The sequence below is a fragment of the Pecten maximus genome, chromosome 10 (assembly GCF_902652985.1).
Source record: "Pecten maximus chromosome 10, xPecMax1.1, whole genome shotgun sequence".
In the NCBI taxonomy this organism is placed as follows: Eukaryota; Metazoa; Mollusca; class Bivalvia; order Pectinida; family Pectinidae; genus Pecten; species Pecten maximus.
In genome coordinates this window covers 23,081,204-23,102,494 of record NC_047024.1, presented here as the reverse complement: position 1 = coordinate 23,102,494, position 21,291 = coordinate 23,081,204, and the positions used below count along the sequence as shown (strand labels likewise).

The 21,291-nt window shown below is 37.4% G+C and overlaps 1 protein-coding gene across 1 annotated transcript in view; it reads left to right on the top strand.

Annotated features, from left to right (window-relative positions):
* Positions 1 to 13,989, top strand: part of LOC117336598 (UHRF1-binding protein 1-like) — a 123,120-nt gene extending 109,131 nt beyond the window's left edge. Inside the window, exons 14-19 of the mRNA XM_033897210.1 lie at positions 1,542 to 2,679; positions 2,876 to 3,468; positions 3,657 to 3,813; positions 11,315 to 11,583; positions 12,346 to 12,448; positions 13,403 to 13,989. Of these exons, the coding sequence (XP_033753101.1) occupies positions 1,542 to 2,679; positions 2,876 to 3,468; positions 3,657 to 3,813; positions 11,315 to 11,583; positions 12,346 to 12,448; positions 13,403 to 13,989 (2,847 nt within the window). The remainder of the gene's footprint in view (positions 1 to 1,541; positions 2,680 to 2,875; positions 3,469 to 3,656; positions 3,814 to 11,314; positions 11,584 to 12,345; positions 12,449 to 13,402) is intronic.
* The last annotated feature ends 7,302 nt before the right edge of the window (positions 13,990 to 21,291 follow it).

The following is a 21,291-nucleotide window of genomic DNA, read 5'->3' as shown; positions in this document are numbered from 1 at the left end:
TTACTTTATCTTCAAATAAAGATGGTAAGTTATTATTTGTATTTGTGTTTATTTTCGGGTGCTCTTTGCACTGACATGTCATCTGTAGGAATAGACAAAATGTGGCGAAAACTTAATTTGCTGAAGAAAATTGAACACTTAAAGTAGCAAAACATTTCACATGAATTATTACTTTTGAACACCATTTTGACACTCAGTCAAAGATTTATTTCCTTGAAAAAAGGTAGGGGCGCCCTTATTAGGTCAAATACGGTATGTATGTTTCTGTAAAAATTTATAATAAAAATTTTAAAATATTCTATCAACTGCTTTCAATATTTGTTTACTAAGCGTAAATATCGAATGATATAACAATTTTGATTTACAGAGACTGCTCAAGTGCATAAAAACGTTCTCAAAATGTCGGGTATAATAAATCAGAAATGTTTAGCCATGATTACATTCATCTCCTTCATTATTGCTTTGCTTAAAGAGAAAACTTTCTTCTGACTAAAATATTGTGATACATATCACTGTCCGAGAATCCTGTATCGCAATTAACGCGATACAAACATTCTAGAGATACCCATCCTACTAATGAAATATTTGTTACAACAACTGCTACCAGTAGAAGTACCTGACCTGAACCGGAGAGGACAGGAGTTTTTCATTGTGTCCATCTTTCCTTCTCTCTTCTTAATCTTTATCTTGTCCCAGCTCTATCTCCTGCACGACTTGTCACTGGAACTACGAATTGTCACTGGAACTACGAATTGTCACAGCTGGAACTTTATACTTGGGGCATAGATTTACCTAGATGTCAGGTGGTGTACCAAAAGTAGGTCACCCTGACCTACATTTTGACCTAAGGCCAACATAAAAGAAAAAGTTTGACCGGACACCATATTTTAAACTACTCGTCACTGGAGCATATGGCATCAGTTGACCTAAATGAGGCGCGTCATGTATCAAAGTTGATCATCCGACCTATATTTTGACCTTTGACCTACATCAAAGAAAAAGGTTTTCTCATCCTTGAGGTTAAATTTGTATCCCTCGCTTTCTTCGAAATTGGGGATATTGATGTGGTATTTCCGTCTGTTCGTCCATCTGTCACCATCGTTTCCATGCAATACTTGCAACAATTGATAGACAAAAAACTTAATTTTCAGTCGTTTCTATGAAATAACTGGAACTGTTGTTAATAGATTTTCTTCAAACTTGAAAACAATTAGGTTATGTGCCTTAAGGGCTAGTCCAAGTTTGATTGCTACATTTGCCGGACATTGATTACCTTGATTCAACAGAATTTATCATTCTGTCGAGTTATAATGACATGTTTAATAACCTCAAAAATGTTTATCTACACTGTTACAGGAAAGTAAGGGATATAAATTACACAAATTTGCTTGTTTCACATTTGACGGGGGTCTGCTATCTGCTGAATAAACTACAGTTGACATTTATTTTCGCAATTAGTTCGAAAAAAAAATCAATTTAGAAAATGTTTTTAATGTGGCCAGATTATCTTTAAACTTTAAAATGTACTTATCATATTGCAGGTGATAGTATCTGCTGAACGGAAGGTGGAAAACCAACCTGACCGGCCTGAGGGTGTCCAACTCCAAGTTTCAAAACTTTGTGTCACAAATACCCATGTAGAGGAACACACAGGAAGGGCGAACCTCACAGAGGTGCTGAATCAGTATAATGGCGGCCACCTCTTCACTTCGTCACAGTACCCAAACAACAACAACCCACTTATAAGTGTGCCCCAACACTTCAGTACGTTTGCGAGCGGACGTGACAATGCCTATATGCAGCGTTATGCTAAAGAACTAGTGGCAGGACGGTTACCCCAGGGAATGGAATCACAGGCAGGGTCAGAGGCCATCGCCAAACTCCTCAAAACCAACACTCTAAAGCGTAATGCTAGCTTTGACATTTGGTGTGTGTGTGCCGATCAGGCGTGGTTGGAGTTTGTAGGAGTTCCGGTTTCGAAATCTCGTCCTATTCCATTTGTCGAGTCCGTGCCTGTGACTCTTTGGTTCTGTATGCCTAATGTGATGGACGAGGCAGAAACAAAACTCAGCCAAAATAACCAGCTTGATGTGATTGGAATCGGCGGAAATAGCAGAAGAGGAAGTAGTAATGCTAATTCTCATCAATCATCCCCAGAGCGTAACCAATATAACTCCTCGTCTCCACCAAGAGATCGGCCCTCACGAAAGCTTCTCAAGGAATATTACTCATCGGACAGTGAATCCTATGATACCAGCCCAGATGAAATACCACCTTCTTGTGATGAAACGAACAAATCTCCAAAATGTGAGGACAAAGGACAGTGTTCACAACTGGCCACTTATAACCTTGTGACCAAGGTCGGGGGTACAGTCAAAGCCCAGATGAATCATTCCCAGTTCCTGTTTTTAATGCGACTTTTAGAATCGTTTGCCGTCTTCCAAACTCAGTTGACAGCAGATGTAGAATATTTTCTGGGGACGTCCACCACACCCACCACATTTTCTGTCCCGCTTGTGGTCCCTGATGTCGAGTTTGTCATGGTGTGTCCCTATGTGGCGGAGTTACTTCCCTTTACACACAACATACCGAATAGTCCTTCTGGGGTGAGTCTACGAGATGGAGATCTGATAGAGGATGGAGATTTAAAGGAAGAAGACTTCACATCAAATGGACCTTGACCTTGGACATGTAACAGAAGGTAGGTTAAATCCAATGAATGTGATTTTTTAAAAGTATTTTAAGCTTAATGATATGTAACAATATGTAACAAAAGTGTTGAATCAAACCTTCTTTCAAGCTAACCAGACTTGTTATATCTTTGCTAATAAGTAAGCTTGACCCTGTTTTGAAACAATTTTATTTAATGTTTTAGATGATGACAGTAAGATTAATAACAGTATGGCAGATTCTGGATCGCAGTGTTCCTCACATACGGCAATCTCCAAGTCTCTCAGCGATTCCAAGATCCAGTGTCACACGGGCCTCGGAGTGACGGGAGAGGAAGATCTCCATAACACAGGAATGTTTGTGTCTGCTCAGATATCTCACTCAAGTCAGGGACTCTCTGATTCGCACCATGATTCTTCATCCGGTTACGATTCCAGTTTCGGTTCTCGTGGATCAGGCTCGCAGCAAATGAAGAAATCAGCCAATAAGGCGGCAGATCAAGTTAAAAAATCGTTCTCGTCTGCCTTGTCTGGTATTACTGGTTTTACAGACAAAATTAAGGCAAAAATGGACCAAAATGAAGAAATGGAGGATATAGATACGATGAGTATTAAAACAGATATATCTGATGATGATTTAGACTTTGAGATGTTGAATTTAGAGGAAGCAGAAATGCCCGCGTTCCATCATCCAAATATTGGTGTATCAGAGACAGCCTCTTCCACGGATACCGACCTGCTGGATGATGTGTCGAGTTTATACGCCGAGAGCTCGGCAGCAACCAAAGGGAGAGAACTGGTGAGTTAGACAATAACAGAGAAGTTTGAACCTTGGCTAATTACAGAGCTCGGAATTTGAAAATCTTTTGACACATTTGATTTTTTACATATTTTTGACTCAGCTTAAATGATCTTTCTTACAGACAAAATTTTTGTTATAAATTAAGATGCATTGCTTTTGATAAAATTGAAAAAATTGTCTTTTAGGTGTCCGTGATCGCGTTTCGTATATGTGGGTCCGAGATTCTCATGCAGAATAATGGCAGTGATACAGCTATTCGCATCCAGGCACGGCACCTTAATACCAACCAACCAGGCAATATGTACTATGAGGACTTTTACAACAAATTTACATCAACACAAGGTTAGTAAAATTATCTATCGCCCTCTCAACACCAGGTTAGTAAAACAGTCTGTTACCCTCTCAACACAAGGTTAGTAAAACTATGTTACCCTCTCAACACCAGGTTAGTAAAACTATCTATCTCACTCTCAACACAAGGTTAGTAAAACTATCTATCTCACTCTCAACACAAGGTTAGTAAAACTATCTATCTCACTCTCAACACCAGGTTAGTAAAACAGTCTGTTACCCTCTCAACACAAGGTTAGTAAAACTATGTTACCCTCTCAACACCAGGTTAGTAAAACTATCTATCTCACTCTCAACACAAGGTTAGTAAAACTATCTATCTCACTCTCAACACAAGGTTAGTAAAACTATCTATCTCACTCTCAACACCAGGTTAGTAAAACTATCTGTCTCCCTTTCAACACAAGGTTAGTAAAACTATCTATCTCACTCTCAACACAAGGTTAGTAAAACTGTCTGTGTCCCTCTCAACACAAGGTTAGTAAAACTATCCATCTCCCTCTCAACACAAGGTTAGTAAAACTATCTGTCTCCCTTTCAACACAAGGTTAGTAAAACTATCTGTCTCCCTCTAAACACCAGGTTAGTAAAACTGTCTGTCTCCCTCTCAACACAAGGTTAGTAAAACTATCTATCTCACTCTCAACACAAGGTTAGTAAAACTATCTATCTCACTCTCAACACAAGGTTAGTAAAACTGTCTGTCTCCCTCTCAACACAAGGTTAGTAAAACTATCTGTCTCCCTCTCAACACAAGGTTAGTAAAACTAGCTGTGTCCTACTCAACACAAGGTTAGTAAAACAGTTTGTCACCCTCTCAACACAGGGTTAGTAAAACTATCTATCTCACTCTCAACACAAGGTTAGTAAAACTATCTGTGTCCCTCTCAACACAAGGTTAGTAAAACTATCTATGTCCCTCTCAACACAGGGATAGTAAAACTGTCTGTCTCACTCTCAACGCAGGGTTAGTAAAACTATCTGTCTCCCTCTCAACACAGGGTTAGTAAAACTATCTATCTCGCTCTCAACACAGGGTTAGTAAAACTATCTATCTCACTCTCAACACAGGGTTAGTAAAACTATCTATCTCACTCTCAACACAAGGTTAGTAAAACTGTCTGTCTCCCTCTCAACACAAGGTTAGTAAAACTATCTATCTCACTCTCAACACAAGGTTAGTAAAACTGTCTGTCTCCCTCTCAACACAAGGTTAGTAAAACTATCTGTGTCCCTCTCAACACAAGGTTAGTAAAACTGTCTGTCTCCCTCTCAACACAAGGTTAGTAAAACTGTCTGTCTCCCTCTCAACACAAGGTTAGTAAAACTATCTATCTCACTCTCAACACAGGGTTAGTCAAACTTTCTGTCTCCCTCTCAACACAGGGTTAGTAAAACTATCTATCTCACTCTCAATACAGGGTTAGTAAAACTATCTATCTCCCTCTCAACACAAGGTTAATAAAACTGTCTGTCTCCCTCTCAACACAAGGTTAGTAAAACTATCTGTGTCCCTCTCAACACAAGGTTAGTAAAACTATCTATCTCACTCTCAACACAGGGTTAGTAAAACTATCTGTCTCCCTCTCAACACAGGGTTAGTAAAACTTTCTATCTCCCTCTCAACACAGGGTTAGTAAAACTATCTGTCTCCCTCTCAACACAAGGTTAGTAAAACTATCTATCTCACTCTCAACACAAGGTTAGTAAAACTGTCTGTCTCCCTCTCAACACAAGGTTAGTAAAACTGTCTGTCTCCCTCTCAACACAAGGTTAGTAAAACTATCTATCTCACTCTCAACACAGGGTTAGTAAAACTATCTATCTCACTCTCAACACAGGGTTAGTAAAACTATCTGTCTCCCTCTCAACACAGGGTTAGTAAAACTATCTGTCTCCCTCTCAACACAGGTTTAGTAAAACTATCTATCTCACTCTCAACACAGGGTTAGTAAAACTATCTGTCTCCCTCTCAACACAAGGTTAGTAAAACTATCTATCTCACTCTCAACACAAGGTTAGTAAAACTGTCTGTCTCCCTCTCAACACCAGGTTAGTAAAACTGTCTGTCTCACTCTCAACACAGGGTTAGTAAAACTATCTATCTCACTCTCAACACAGGGTTAGTAAAACTATCTATCTCACTCTCAACACAAGGTTAGTAAAACTGTCTGTCTCCATCTCAACACAAGATTAGTAAAACTATCTGTCTCCCTCTCAACACAAGGTTAGTAAAACTATCTGTCTCCCTCTCAACACCAGGTTAATAAAACTATCTGTCTCCCTCTAAACACCAGGTTAGTAAAACTATCTATCTCACTCTCAACACCAGGTTAATAAAACTATCTGTCTCCCTCTCAACACCAGGTTAGTAAAACTATCTATCTCACTCTCAACACAGAGTTAGTAAAACTATCTGTCTCCCTCTCAACACAAGGTTAGTAAAACTGTCTGTCTCCCTCTCAACACAAGGTTAGTTAAACTGTCTGTCTCCCTCTCAACACCAGGTTAGTAAAACTGTCTGTCTCACTCTCAACACAAGCTTAGTAAAACTATCTATCTCACTCTCAATACAAGGTTAGTAAAACTGTCTGTCTCCCTCTCAACACAAGGTTAGTAAAACTGTCTGTCTCCCTCTCAACACCAGGTTAGTAAAACTGTCTGTCTCACTCTCAACACAGGGTTAGTAAAACTATTTATCTCACTCTCAACACAGGGTTAGTAAAACTATCTATCTCACTCTCAACACAAGATTAGTAAAACTATCTGTCTCCCTCTCAACACAAGGTTAGTAAAACTATCTGTCTCCCTCTCAACACAAGGTTAGTAAAACTGTTTGTCTCCCTCTCAACACAAGGTTAGTAAAACTATCTATCTCACTCTCAACACAGGGTTAGTAAAACTATCTGTCTCCCTCTCAACACAAGGTTAGTAAAACTATCTATATCACTCTCAACACAAGGTTAGTAAAACTATCTGTCTCCCTCTCAACACAAGGTTAGTAAAACTATCTGTCTCCCTCTCAACACCAGGTTAATAAAACTATCTGTCTCCCTCTAAACACCAGGTTAGTAAAACTATCTATCTCACTCTCAACACCAGGTTAATAAAACTATCTGTCTCCCTCTCAACACAAGGTTAGTAAAACTATCTATATCACTCTCAACACAAGGTTAGTAAAACTATCTATCTCACTCTCAACACAAGGTTAGTAAAACTATCTGTCTCCCTCTCAACACAGGGTTAGTAAAACTGTCTGTCTCCCTCTCAACACAGGGTTAGTAAAACTATCTGTCTCCCTCTCAACACCAGGTTAGTAAAACTGTCTGTCTCCCTCTCAACACAAGGTTAGTAAAACTGTCTATCTCCCTCTCAACACAGGGTTAGTAAAACTGTCTGTCTCCCTCTCAACACAAGGTTAGTAAAACTATCTGTCTCCCTCTCAACACCAGGTTAGTAAAACTGTCTGTCTCCCTCTCAACACAAGGTTAGTAAAACTATCTATCTCACTCTCAACACAAGGTTAGTAAAACTATCTGTCTCCCTCTCAACACAAGGTTAGTAAAACTGTCTGTCTCCCTCTCAACACAAGGTTAGTAAAACTGTCTGTCTCCCTCTCAACACCAGGTTAGTAAAACTGTCTGTCTCACTCTCAACACAAGGTTAGTAAAACTATCTATCTCACTCTCAACACAAGGTTAATAAATCTATCTGTCTCCCTCTCAACACAAGGTTAGTAAAACTATCTGTGTCCCTCTCAACACAGGGTTAGTAAAACTATCTGTCTCCCTCTCAACACCAGGTTAGTAAAACTATTTATCTCACTCTCAACACAGGGTTAGTAAAACTATCTATCTCACTCTCAACACAAGATTAGTAAAACTATCTGTCTCCCTCTCAACACAAGGTTAGTAAAACTATCTGTCTCCCTCTCAACACAAGGTTAGTAAAACTGTCTGTCTCCCTCTCAACACAAGGTTAGTAAAACTATCTATCTCACTCTCAACACAGGGTTAGTAAAACTATCTGTCTCCCTCTCAACACAAGGTTAGTAAAACTATCTATATCACTCTCAACACAAGGTTAGTGAAACTGTCTGTCTCCCTCTCAACACAAGGCTAGTAAAACTATCTATCTCACTCTCAACACAAGGTTAGTAAAACTATTTATCTCACTCTCAACACAAGGTTAGTAAAACTATCTATCTCACTCTCAACACAAGGTTAGTAAAACTATCTATCTCACTCTCAACACAGGGTTAGTAAAACTATCTGTCTCCCTCTCAACACAGGGTTAGTAAAACTTTCTATCTCCCTCTCAACACAGGGTTAGTAAAACTATCTGTCTCCCTCTCAACACAGGGTTAGTAAAACTATCTATCTCACTCTCAACACAGGGTTAGTAAAACTGTCTGTCTCCCTCTCAACACAAGGTTAGTAAAACTATCTATCTCACTCTCAACACAAGGTTAGTAAAACTGTCTGTCTCCCTCTCAACACAAGGTTAGTAAAACTGTCTGTCTCCCTCTCAACACAAGGTTAGTAAAACTATCTATCTCACTCTCAACACAGGGTTAGTAAAACTATCTATCTCACTCTCAACACAGGGTTAGTAAAACTATCTGTCTCCCTCTCAACACAGGGTTAGTAAAACTATCTATCTCACTCTCAACACAGGGTTAGTAAAACTATCTATCTCACTCTCAACACAAGGTTAGTAAAACTATCTGTCTCCCTCTCAACACAGGGTTAGTAAAACTGTCTGTCTCACTCTCAACACAGGGTTAGTAAAACTATCTATCTCACTCTCAACACAGGGTTAGTAAAACTATCTATCTCACTCTCAACACAAGGTTAGTAAAACTGTCTGTCTCCCTCTCAACACAAGATTAGTAAAACTATCTGTCTCCCTCTCAACACAAGGTTAGTAAAACTATCTGTCTCCCTCTCAACACCAGGTTAATAAAACTATCTGTCTCCCTCTAAACACCAGGTTAGTAAAACTATCTATCTCACTCTCAACACAAGGTTAGTAAAACTATCTGTCTCCCTCTCAACACCAGGTAAGTAAAACTATCTATCTCACTCTCAACACAGAGTTAGTAAAACTATCTGTCTCCCTCTCAACACAAGGTTAGTAAAACTGTCTGTCTCCCTCTCAACACAAGGTTAGTAAAACTGTCTGTCTCCCTCTCAACACCAGGTTAGTAAAACTGTCTGTCTCACTCTCAACACAAGGTTAGTAAAACTATCTGTGTCCCTCTCAACACAAGGTTAGTAAAACTGTCTGTCTCCCTCTCAACACCAGGTTAGTAAAACTGTCTGTCTCACTCTCAACACAAGGTTAGTAAAACTATCTGTGTCCCTCTCAACACAAGGTTAGTAAAACTATTTATCTCACTCTCAACACAAGGTTAGTAAAACTATCTATCTCACTCTCAACACAAGGTTAGTAAAACTATCTATCTCACTCTCAACACAGGGTTAGTAAAACTATCTGTCTCCCTCTCAACACAGGGTTAGTAAAACTTTCTATCTCCCTCTCAACACAGGGTTAGTAAAACTATTTGTCTCCCTCTCAACACAGGGTTAGTAAAACTATCTATCTCACTCTCAACACAGGGTTAGTAAAACTGTCTGTCTCCCTCTCAACACAAGGTTAGTAAAACTATCTATCTCACTCTCAACACAAGGTTAGTAAAACTGTCTGTCTCCCTCTCAACACAAGGTTAGTAAAACTGTCTGTCTCCCTCTCAACACAAGGTTAGTAAAACTATCTATCTCACTCTCAACACAGGGTTAGTAAAACTATCTATCTCACTCTCAACACAGGGTTAGTAAAACTATCTGTCTCCCTCTCAACACAGGGTTAGTAAAACTATCTATCTCACTCTCAACACAGGGTTAGTAAAACTATCTATCTCACTCTCAACACAAGGTTAGTAAAACTATCTGTCTCCCTCTCAACACAGGGTTAGTAAAACTGTCTGTCTCACTCTCAACACAGGGTTAGTAAAACTATCTATCTCACTCTCAACACAGGGTTAGTAAAACTATCTATCTCACTCTCAACACAAGGTTAGTAAAACTGTCTGTCTCCATCTCAACACAAGATTAGTAAAACTATCTGTCTCCCTCTCAACACAAGGTTAGTAAAACTATCTGTCTCCCTCTCAACACCAGGTTAATAAAACTATCTGTCTCCCTCTAAACACCAGGTTAGTAAAACTATCTATCTCACTCTCAACACAAGGTTAGTAAAACTATATGTCTCCCTCTCAACACCAGGTAAGTAAAACTATCTATCTCACTCTCAACACAGAGTTAGTAAAACTATCTGTCTCCCTCTCAACACAAGGTTAGTAAAACTGTCTGTCTCCCTCTCAACACAAGGTTAGTAAAACTGTCTGTCTCCCTCTCAACACCAGGTTAGTAAAACTGTCTGTCTCACTCTCAACACAAGGTTAGTAAAACTATCTGTGTCCCTCTCAACACAAGGTTAGTAAAACTGTCTGTCTTCCTCTCAACACCAGGTTAGTAAAACTGTCTGTCTCACTCTCAACACAAGGTTAGTAAAACTATCTGTGTCCCTCTCAACACCAGGTTAGTAAAACTGTCTGTCTCCCTCTCAACACAAGGTTAGTAAAACTGTCTGTCTCCCTCTCAACACAAGGTTAGTAAAACTATCTATCTCACTCTCAACACAGGGTTAGTAAAACTATCTATCTCACTCTCAACACAGGGTTAGTAAAACTATCTGTCTCCCTCTCAACACAGGGTTAGTAAAACTGTCTGTCTCCCTCTCAACACCAGGTTAGTAAAACTGTCTGTCTCACTCTCAACACAGGGTTAGTAAAACTATTTATCTCACTCTCAACACAGGGTTAGTAAAACTATCTATCTCACTCTCAACACAAGATTAGTAAAACTATCTGTCTCCCTCTCAACACAAGGTTAGTAAAACTATCTATCTCTCTCTCAACACAAGGTTAGTAAAACTATCTGTCTCCCTCTCAACACAAGGTTAGTAAAACTGTCTGTGTCCCTCTCAACACAAGGTTAGTAAAACTATCTGTGTCCCTCTCAACACAAGGTTAGTAAAACTATCTGTCTCCCTCTCAACACAAGGTTAGTAAAACTGTCTGTGTCCCTCTCAACACAAGGTTAGTAAAACTATCTGTGTCCCTCTCAACACAAGGTTAGTAAAACTATCTGTCTCCCTCTCAACACAAGGTTAGTAAAACTATCTGTGTCCCTCTCAACACAAGGTTAGTAAAACTATCTGTCTCCCTCTCAACACAAGGTTAGTAAAACAGTCTGTCTCCCTCTAAACACAAGGTTAGTAAAATCTATCTGTCTCCCTCTAAACACAGGGTTAGTAAAACAGTCTGTCTCCGTCCCAACACAAGGTTAGTAAAACTACCTGTCTCCCTCTCAACACAAGATAAGTAAAACTTATCTCATTTTTCACCCATGTTGTTTTTCTTACACAGGTATTTTTGGCCAGAGTGATGTTTCCCCAGATGATATGAAATCCTTCACAATCAAGCTAAAGATCGTGTCTGGACCAGGAGCTGATGCTGAGCTTCCAATCACAACAAAGACAGACTCCCCTGGGTACCTTAGTGTCATGGCAGAGAAGTGTGGACTCGCCTTCAACACCTCAAGTCTAGCCAACATGGCCAAATTTGTGGAGGATGAAGCGACTGGACAGGCCCTACCAATGCACGTCACTGTCAGTGACTTCCACTTATCATTGAAGGTTAGAAATTTTTATGCCCGCCATGAATTCGGGGAGCATATAATGTTACCCATCTCCCGTCCCGAAGCAATTTAACTAGCTAATCTCAGGAACTGCGGAGGTTTCGAGGTGGCAGTGGGGGCATTTATGTCTTACAGACATTTTCTAGTTTCAGAATTATTTGTATTTTGAGATGTCATGTTTACAAAGTTGACTCATTACTTTTGGGGGCCGCGGTGGCCGAGTGGTTAAGGTGTCCAGACACTTTAACACTAGCCCTCCACCTCTGGGTTGCGAATCGAACCTACGTGGGGCAGTTGCCAGGTACTGACTGTAGGCCGGTGGTTTTTCTCGGGGTACTCCGGCTTTCCTCCACCTTCAAAACCTGGCACGTCCTTAAAATGACCATGGCTGTTAATAGGACGTTAAACAAAAACAAACAAACAAACATCATTACTTTTGAATTGTTTAAAGTGACTATGCTATTGTTATAACCAATACACAGATTTACTACAAGGGAGACAATTAGATATGAAATGTAGTCCTCTTACAGAAAATTTAATTTCATACCATGAATGTAAAACTCAACTATCCGAGACGTCTCTGATCTGATTGATATTGATGTTCTGTTTCAGACTCGGACTTTTTATGTATTAAAATTTCTGGTTTTTTTTTTTTTTTTTTTTTGTTACCGTAAATATTCGGGTATAGTACGCACTCGCGTATAGTGCGCAGGTACGTTTTATTGATACAGTATTTTAAATGTTTTGTATTTCTCTGCAGGATGATGCACCAAAACCCAATATACCACCAGCTCCACCAGTAGAATGTTTGATCCATAAGCTGGCCATATCGCGCGGCTATGACGGCATCTTTCATTTAACAGGTAAATAATTCCGCTTTCACAGTGTATTTGATTAATCCAGACACACCATTATAGCACACCCAATCAAGAAAAAAACAGAAAATAAACTGAATTTTTGGGGTTTATAAACATCTAATAGATATTAATAGTTAATTTAATAGTTAAAGGGATTGGCCTATGACAATGTCAATGAAATTCAATGGAAACACTTTCCATTATTCTCAAGGAAATTTTGGAGTTATTTCCCTTCCCCTTACTTTCCCATACACTTTGTAGAGGAATTTTTGTATCAGAGATTAAAGTATGCTTCATATAATTACACACCTGTGGACTGTATACATATCTTTACAGAGATTTACTTTGTACAATGATTTACCTGTATATTTTGTACAGTGGTATATCTAGATACCCAGGCATGTATCTTAAAAACTGGACAAAATTTCACATTTCTTTCTCAAACACAATATACATGTACATCTTTACATGAATATCAATAATATGACTGAAGTATGTGTGCTATAAACAAAATCTGTCGTTGGGAAGATAATGAAAGTAGTCCTCACAATGTGAATTGCTATCATATACAATTTCTCATACCTCTAAATAATACTAAATTTTCATGGTTATACAGTATGAATAAATGACAGTCATACAAAATTACTGTAAAGGTACTTATTTTGGTGTGCTCAAATTTTAGCGCAAAAGAAAATTTAAACGGATTGTCAGAATGATAAATTTTTGCACCAACAATGCTTGCCATATAAATCATTTTAGGTAAACAACCAATAGTGCAAAAAATTGTTTAGCGAAAGTCTTCCATCGTGAAAATCCCTTAAATAAAAGTACCACTAAAACATGTACGTTTACAGTAGCTGTTTAGCCATTTAGCCATGAATGTATCACTTCAAAACTGAAAAAATATCAAACGAGTATAGATATTGAAGTTAAATATAGAATTAGTCAATCTTGTTTCAGCTGAATCAGTCTTGTCAAGTGGTCCTGAAGTAAAACAATTACCAGAACAACAGAAAATGGACGAGGAGGAAGAGGAAAAACAACCACTCTCAAATCAGGCATTATTTCAGGAAAATCAACAGCTCAAGAAATCTTTAGAGGAAATGTCTAACGTCCTACAAAACCAAAAACAGTTAAACAGAAAAATTCAACAAGACATGGAAAGTTTACAAAAGGAAAAAGAAAACCTGCAAAGTAAACTCAACAAGATTTCGTTGCCAAGCAACGGCACCAATGACAGTGAGATCCACACGAACACAGTGATCACTGAGAATCTGAAGCTTCAACACAAGATGGTGTCTCAGGAAGATGAGATCAACACCCTGATGAAGGAAAAGAACTCTTTATTGGACACACTGAAACTTCTACAGGATGAACTGTTGGAGTCAGGAGTCACGGCGACGGCGATTCGACCATCACAGTTAACCACACCCCCAACTAAGCAAATATTGGTGACACACAACGGAAGGGTTTATCTGAGGAAGAATGTCAATGAGTTCACAGTTCTAGGTATGAGTGATATAGTGATGATTGTTGTGAAATACTAGAGATTGTTGCCTAGATAATCAATGATTAAAATGAAAGAGAGATATTGTTTAAAATATGAGCGAGAATTTTTTGTTCCTAGAATCGCATTTTTATGAGAAACGTTTGTTATCCAGAATTTTGTTTATTCAAATCGGTTTGTTTTCTTACAGATTCATTAAGATGATGTACTTTTTTATGTCATATAGTTTATATGCCATGGATACTTACCATACTTTGTGTAACCATGGATACCTCTCATACTTTGTGTAACCATGGATACCTCTCATACATTGTGTAGCCATGGATATCACTCATTCTTTGTGTAACCATGGATATCACTCATTCTTTGTGTAACCATGGATATCACCCATACATGGTGTAACCGTGGATACCACTCATTCTTTGTGTAACCATGGATACCACCCATACATGGTGTAACCATGGATACCACTAATTCTTTGTGTAACCATGGATACCACTAATTCTTTGTGTAACCATGGATACCACTCATTCTTTGTGTAACCATGGATACCACTCATTCTTTGTGTAACCATGGATACCACCCATACATGGTGTAACCATGGATACCACTAATTCTTTGTGTAACCATGGATACCACTCATTCTTTGTGTAACCATGGATACCACCCATACATGGTGTTACCATGGATACCACTAATTCTTTGTGTAACCATGGATACCACTCATTCTTTGTGTAACCATCGATACCACTCATTCTTTGTGTAACCATGGATACCACCCATACATGGTGTAACCATGGATATCACTCATTCTTTGTGTAACCATGGATACCACTCATTCTTTGTGTAACCATGGATACCACCCATACTTGGTGTAACCATGGATACCACTAATTCTTTGTGTAACCATGGATACCACCCATACATGGTGTAACCATGGATACCACTAATTCTTTGTGTAACCATGCATACCACTCATTCTTTGTGTAACCATGGATACCACTCATTCTTTGTGTAACCATGGATACCACTCATTCTTTGTGTAACCATGGATACCACCCATACATGGTGTAACCATGGATACCACTAATTCTTTTTGTAACCATGGATACCACTCATCCTTTGTGCAACCATGGATACCACTCATCCTTTGTGTAACCAGAGATATTTCTCATTTTCTATCAAAGCACAGACATACGGAACATTCTGTCTTTTTTTTCCACAAGAAAGTTTAATGTTTAAAAAGAAATGATGATGTGCATGCATGGAAAAAATTGTTTGTTTCAACATGCTAGCATAATTAGGTGTAACAATATGGATGCTAGTCATATAAGTATTGTTATGTTTGAAATTTTAGAAAGTGCCATTGACATTTCGTGGATAAATATTTGTTGGACATGAAATATATTCATGATTGTATATTTATAGAAAAAGTATGGTACATGGTGTGGATTGTGATCACGATTTTTGGTTGTACATTTACCTGATATTTCACACACTGATGTTTATCATGGTACATTAAGAAGCTTTTCTGTGTTAAGTTTATTTTGTAGTGATACCAATATTATAGTGCTTGTAATTGCCATTAGAATATATATACATGTACCCCCAAGCTTTAACATATAATAACAATGTTAGCAGTTATACCCTTTGTGATTAAGGTAGAATTCTGTTTGTGTGTTGGGTTTATGACCTTATGAACAGCAAGGGTCATTTTCAGGACTTGTTGTAGTTGGTGACTACCTCACTGAACAACATACGAGAGGCTTGTCAAATGCCATCCAGGGCAATTAGATGTTTTGCCTGACACAACCTCAACAGCAGAGCCTGGCTCGTTTGTCAGCTTCTCCAGAAACACAATTTTTGCCATGGGTGGTGTGCGTCAAACCAGGCACTACGGATCTTTACCTCAAGTTATGTTTAAGATAGAAGCAGAAGGCAGAAATCGGAATATGAAATTTACCACAAAATCAAAATGTGGTCATTTAATCTTATAGAAGGTTTTAATTTAGAATGATTTTATGTCATTTAAGGTATTACTGTAAAATGCCAGTTAAGTTATAAAAGATCTTTTTATCCAGCACTACAACCAACTGATACAAAATTAAATGATTAAGCTAAACAAATATTTCAAAAATACTTTTCATTGTGACTAAATCTTGTTCAAGAGACATGAAACCTAAAATTTCAGAGTTGGAATATGGTGAAGAAAGATTATTTTAATTTTGATCAAGTATTAATGTAGATTTAGCACGTTATGCAAGAAATGGTATACCAGTAGGTTAATTCATTCACATGTGAAATTTTTGATAACTTATACCGTGAATACAACAACAAATGGGATAGAAATTCCAAAATGTTTGTGATGTTTGTCACCCTGTAAATATCCAGGGTCATTTTGAGGCAGAGATTTGTTGTAGTAGCTGGTGACTACCTCACTGAACAACAAATTGGAGGCCCATCTCATGCCATCCAAAGCAATTAGGGTAAAGTGTCTTGCTCAAGGACACAACCTCGACAGTCCAGGGATCTCAGCTTCCATGAGAAACACAAATCACCCCATGGTTTGGACAGAACAGTCTCTTTAGAAATTCTGACCAGCATTAGCTGTAATGAAATCAGAATTGGTCACTTAATTAATTGTCCCTGTATTTAATCAAAGTTTTGTCCATATCAAGTATAGAGAATTGTTTGAACTCAAATGCTTATTGAATTATGTGATCATTTTATGTTACATATATTTATGTTTTCATTATTTTCAATGCTTTAATTAATAAATTTAAATGATTTGATACCAGCATAAATTTGATAGTTAAAGGGGGCATTCCTTTGTTCGGACATCAGAAACATGCACAATTTCTATCGATGAAATCTATGTCCGAACGATGATTATGTGAGTGTTTGTGCCTACAAGTAATGAAATTAACGCCAAAATGTATAGGGAAAAGGCGATACGTATACAAATACTGTATGTCTTTGCGGTAATTAGTGATACTTTGGGTCAAATTAAAAATTTTCAGGACTTAACATTCAAAGAACTTTGGTTTATCTCAAGAGTAAAACTGCCTTATTAATGTAAAGATTATAACTTTTACTATTTGGAAAAAATACATATTTTCCAGTAAGTTCAATTTTAATGACCGAAACTTTATTCAAACAAAGGAATGCCCCTTTAATCAGTAGTATTACCCAGACAACAGTGTTTTAATTTGTGATTCAGAATTTACATTGCTGTAAGCTTTTTTATCCATTTTCTGTCTTCCTCTCTCAGAAACATGTACATAAACGATGAATAGCCTTTCGGAGAATCTTCTAAATTCACAATTTTGGTGTGGCCATGTTTGACAGTAAAATATTTTTGTGAAAAAGAACTTCCCCCAACAAAAGCTGTTGTCATTTGCCAGGTGGATACCTATATTTAGTTATTGTATTTATCCAAATGTTTGGCAGTAAAATATTTCTGTGAAAAAGATCTTCCCCAACAATAGCTGTTGTTTGCCAGATGGGTACCTATATTTAGTTACTGTATTTACCCAACAAAAAGCCCATGTCTTGTTATAAGCCCATCCATGTGATTTCTGTCGTTTAAACTACCATAATTATTCAGCAATAAGCCCATGCCTTTTAATAACCCCAACCAGGTCTATTACAGCTTTGTGAAATGCAGGCGAATTCTATTTCATTGTCCTGCAATAACCAATCCCTATTTACTTTTGAGTCAGAAGTTTATGTGTTGGCCCCCTTGGGCTTATTACAGGATTTTTAGAGCTGCGGTGGCCGAGTGGTTAAGGTGTCCCGACACTTTATCACTAGCCCTCCACCTCTGGGTTGCGAGTTCGAAACCTACGTGGGGAAGTTGTCAGGTACTGACCATAGGCCGGTAGTTTTTCTCCGGGTACTCCGGCTTTTCTCCACCTCAACACCTGGCATGTCCTTAAATAACCTTGGATGTTAATAGGACGTTAAACAAACAGAAAACAAAAAACAAAACAAATTACAGGATAAATACACTATGTCTTTCTGGGTAGAAGCATAATAGTTTATAAAATCTTTCTGAATAATGCTGTGCTCTAATACTACCCAATGTAATTAATGAAATAATTTGTGCCATGCCTGAAGTTTTCTAACCATTTAACAATACAATGATGCATTTATGTTTCACACCATTTTTGTACGTTTTCCAGTCCAAAATGATACAGATAGTGAGTTTTATATATATTGGTAACTGTCACTATTTTAGTTATAATAAGTGTTTTTTTATGATTAACCATTTTTTCATTTCAAATGAATATGTTTCTCAGTTCCATTTCTTCTACAAACTCCATAATTTTTTTAAATGTTTGGAATAAAGAAGTCATATATCATATAATTGTCCAATCAAGAGATGAGTTAGACGATGAATGCGATGTTACCATTTCACAGGAACGTATCTTTTGCGGTAATTTCCTTGTGAGTTTCGTTTTGTGCATTTTGTTTTGTTGTACCATTAATAATGGATAAATATTATGTTATTGTGTTATTCAAGAAACTGTTGCCGTTATACTTAGATTGTGTACCGTATTTATCCATCGATAAGCCCATACGTTGTAATAAGCAATACTGTTGCTTTGTCCTGTAATAAGCCCGCCCATATCTACCGCAGAAATGGTAAGAAACACTCTCTCTTTGTACTGTAATAAGCCCACCCATATCTATCGCAGAAATGGTAATAAACACTCTCTCTTTGTCCTGTAATAAGCCCACCCCTGCTTTGAATTTGAGATTACGTTTTCCCAACGGGTTATTGTAGGATAAATACGGTACATGTTCTATTATAACTGTTGTGAGGGCTGTCCTCAGATTTTTCCCCGAGTGACAATTTGACCAATAATGAAATCCTATTTGGACACAACAGGTTACTGGTAACATAAATGTTTTTGCATGTGCAGTTAAAGACTGATTTTTTCATGTACATAATATTGGTTTGCATACAGTAAGCCTATTGTTTGATTCAAGTAGCAAAGCTACCGACATTGGAATATTTCCAAACCCTGTTTTATATCATTTTGTAGCGATTTATTTCTACCACATTTACATTTTATTTACGCTATTTTCCTCAATCGAATTGTGCCTCCACCATATAGTCCTGCAAGATGCCTTTAGTATTTGCCATTTTTGTCTGTCTGTGTGTCCCTGTGTCATTGAAACCTCTTGTATAGCTCAGATAATCTCAGAGACATACACAAACATGTTCAAGAATGTAGGTCACAGTGACCCAACGTTAACACTGACTTCAGATGGACTTTGTGCTTAGCTCCATTTGATTTCTTCAGATTGACTTTGCGTTAAGCTAAATTTCTTTGGTTGGTCTTTGTTTTAAGCTCTATTTCTTCAGTTAGACTTTGTGTTTAGCTCCATTCCCATCAAATCGGAAGAGAGGATATATTGTTTTTCCTGTTTTGTAACTGTGTTTCATTAGTCCCACTTTGTAGATCAAACATATACATGTAATTGTTTATACTGTGAAACCTGACTTTACTGACACAGTATGGGACCGAGCTAATATGTCAGATATTACAATGTGTCGGTACAGGCAATGTCAATGGAGCATATCACCATTCTTCTGGTTATGATCCGATGATATAGCAGGGTGTCGTTGAAATCTGTGGTCGGCATAGTCAGGTTTCATTGTAAAAGATTGATCTCTAAAAGTTTTATCAATGTTTTTTAATTAAAGAAATTCCTTAACTTAAGAATTTTTCATAGGAAAGTATTATTGAAGATCAGGAAAAGATCTACGTTGATGAATCTATCCTTAAGTTTGTAATGCTTTCCTCTGGAAAACTTTTGGTACAGAAATTTTCTCAAGTTAAGGAATGTTGATGAAGCTGGGTCTTGTCATGTGACTAGAACATCTAATTTTAGACCTATAATATGACTAGCACTGAGTATACGTCAACTCCAGATATACATGTAGTAATATAGTAATTTGATTCCCTGGTCAGTGTTTTCTTAAAAATGACATACACAAGCAAAATATCTTCAATACATGTCCTAAATACTTCCCGTAAAATATTTTTAGTTGTATCAAAAATTATGTAACCTGAAGAGGCCCATCAAACGTTCAAACACTTCGTTTCAAAAACATGACATCCAGATTCATTTTACTGTATCCATGTATGCTCATTTCAATAATGTCGAAATATAACACCAGTTTACATATTCTTTCAAACAACATTAATCTTTGAGAAATTAATTGTTAAGGGGGATAACTCTGGAAGAAGCTTTTCGTTGATTATGTCCCTTTAATCACCTAAAAGAGTGATTGATCTCAATGACACAAATTAACCTCATTTCAATAATGTCGGAATATAACATAGTTTACATATACTTCAAACAACATATTAGTCTTGGAGAGATTATTAAGGGGGATAACTCTGGAAGAAACCTTAAGTTGATTATGTCCCTTCAATTAATAAAAAGAGTGATTGACCTAAATGACACAAATTAACCTCTCATACATGTAGACTACAGTACACTTACGACAAATCCTTAAACTCTTACAACTTTTACAACTATCTCTCGCCCCGATCTCTTTATTTTGCATTTGTTTTCAGCATTACCTCGAGCTTGTTGTGTTATATTTTGTAGTTTGCTCAATGTTTATTTATTATTGTTTTTTATTGCATTTGCATATAGATGTTTTGTATCACTGTTGTCAAGTTGTATCTTGATTTATTCTTTAGATGAACAGAGGTTCGGCCAATCTAGTTTCAATCTGATCAGATTAGTAAAAGCCTGGTCAGCTTCATTCATGCCATCATGCCATCTACGTACTTCGTGTAATGCAATCAACCCAGGGGATCCAATGATAGATTAATGCTATGCTAATCTAGATTAATTTTTGTGGTCAGTCTATGTAATATGTCCTATATAGGTTTAACAGCACCAATCCAGAGTTGCTTTGTCTGTACATACGACAAAAAAGTTTTGTTATATAATCTTGGACACACATATATACAGCCTGAAAAATGAAGTTTGGATTGAGGGTCATTTTGTCATTTCTGATACATTTTGTTGATTTGCTATTCAAAGCTATGCAATTTTGTTTGTTTTTGTTCATAAGATTAAATGGAAAGCAATACTGCTTTATTGTCCCAATTAATGTCCACATGCAATAATGTATCTTATTTCTGCATTTTATGTTATTTGATAAACAACATATCAGTTTTGTAGTACAATACTGGGTCAACTCAAAAATGCAACAATGTTTTTCATTGGTTGATCACAGTGAAGCCATTGATGTAACAACACTTTTCATTGGTGCTCAGTCTAAAATTTAAAAATCATGGATGTAACAACT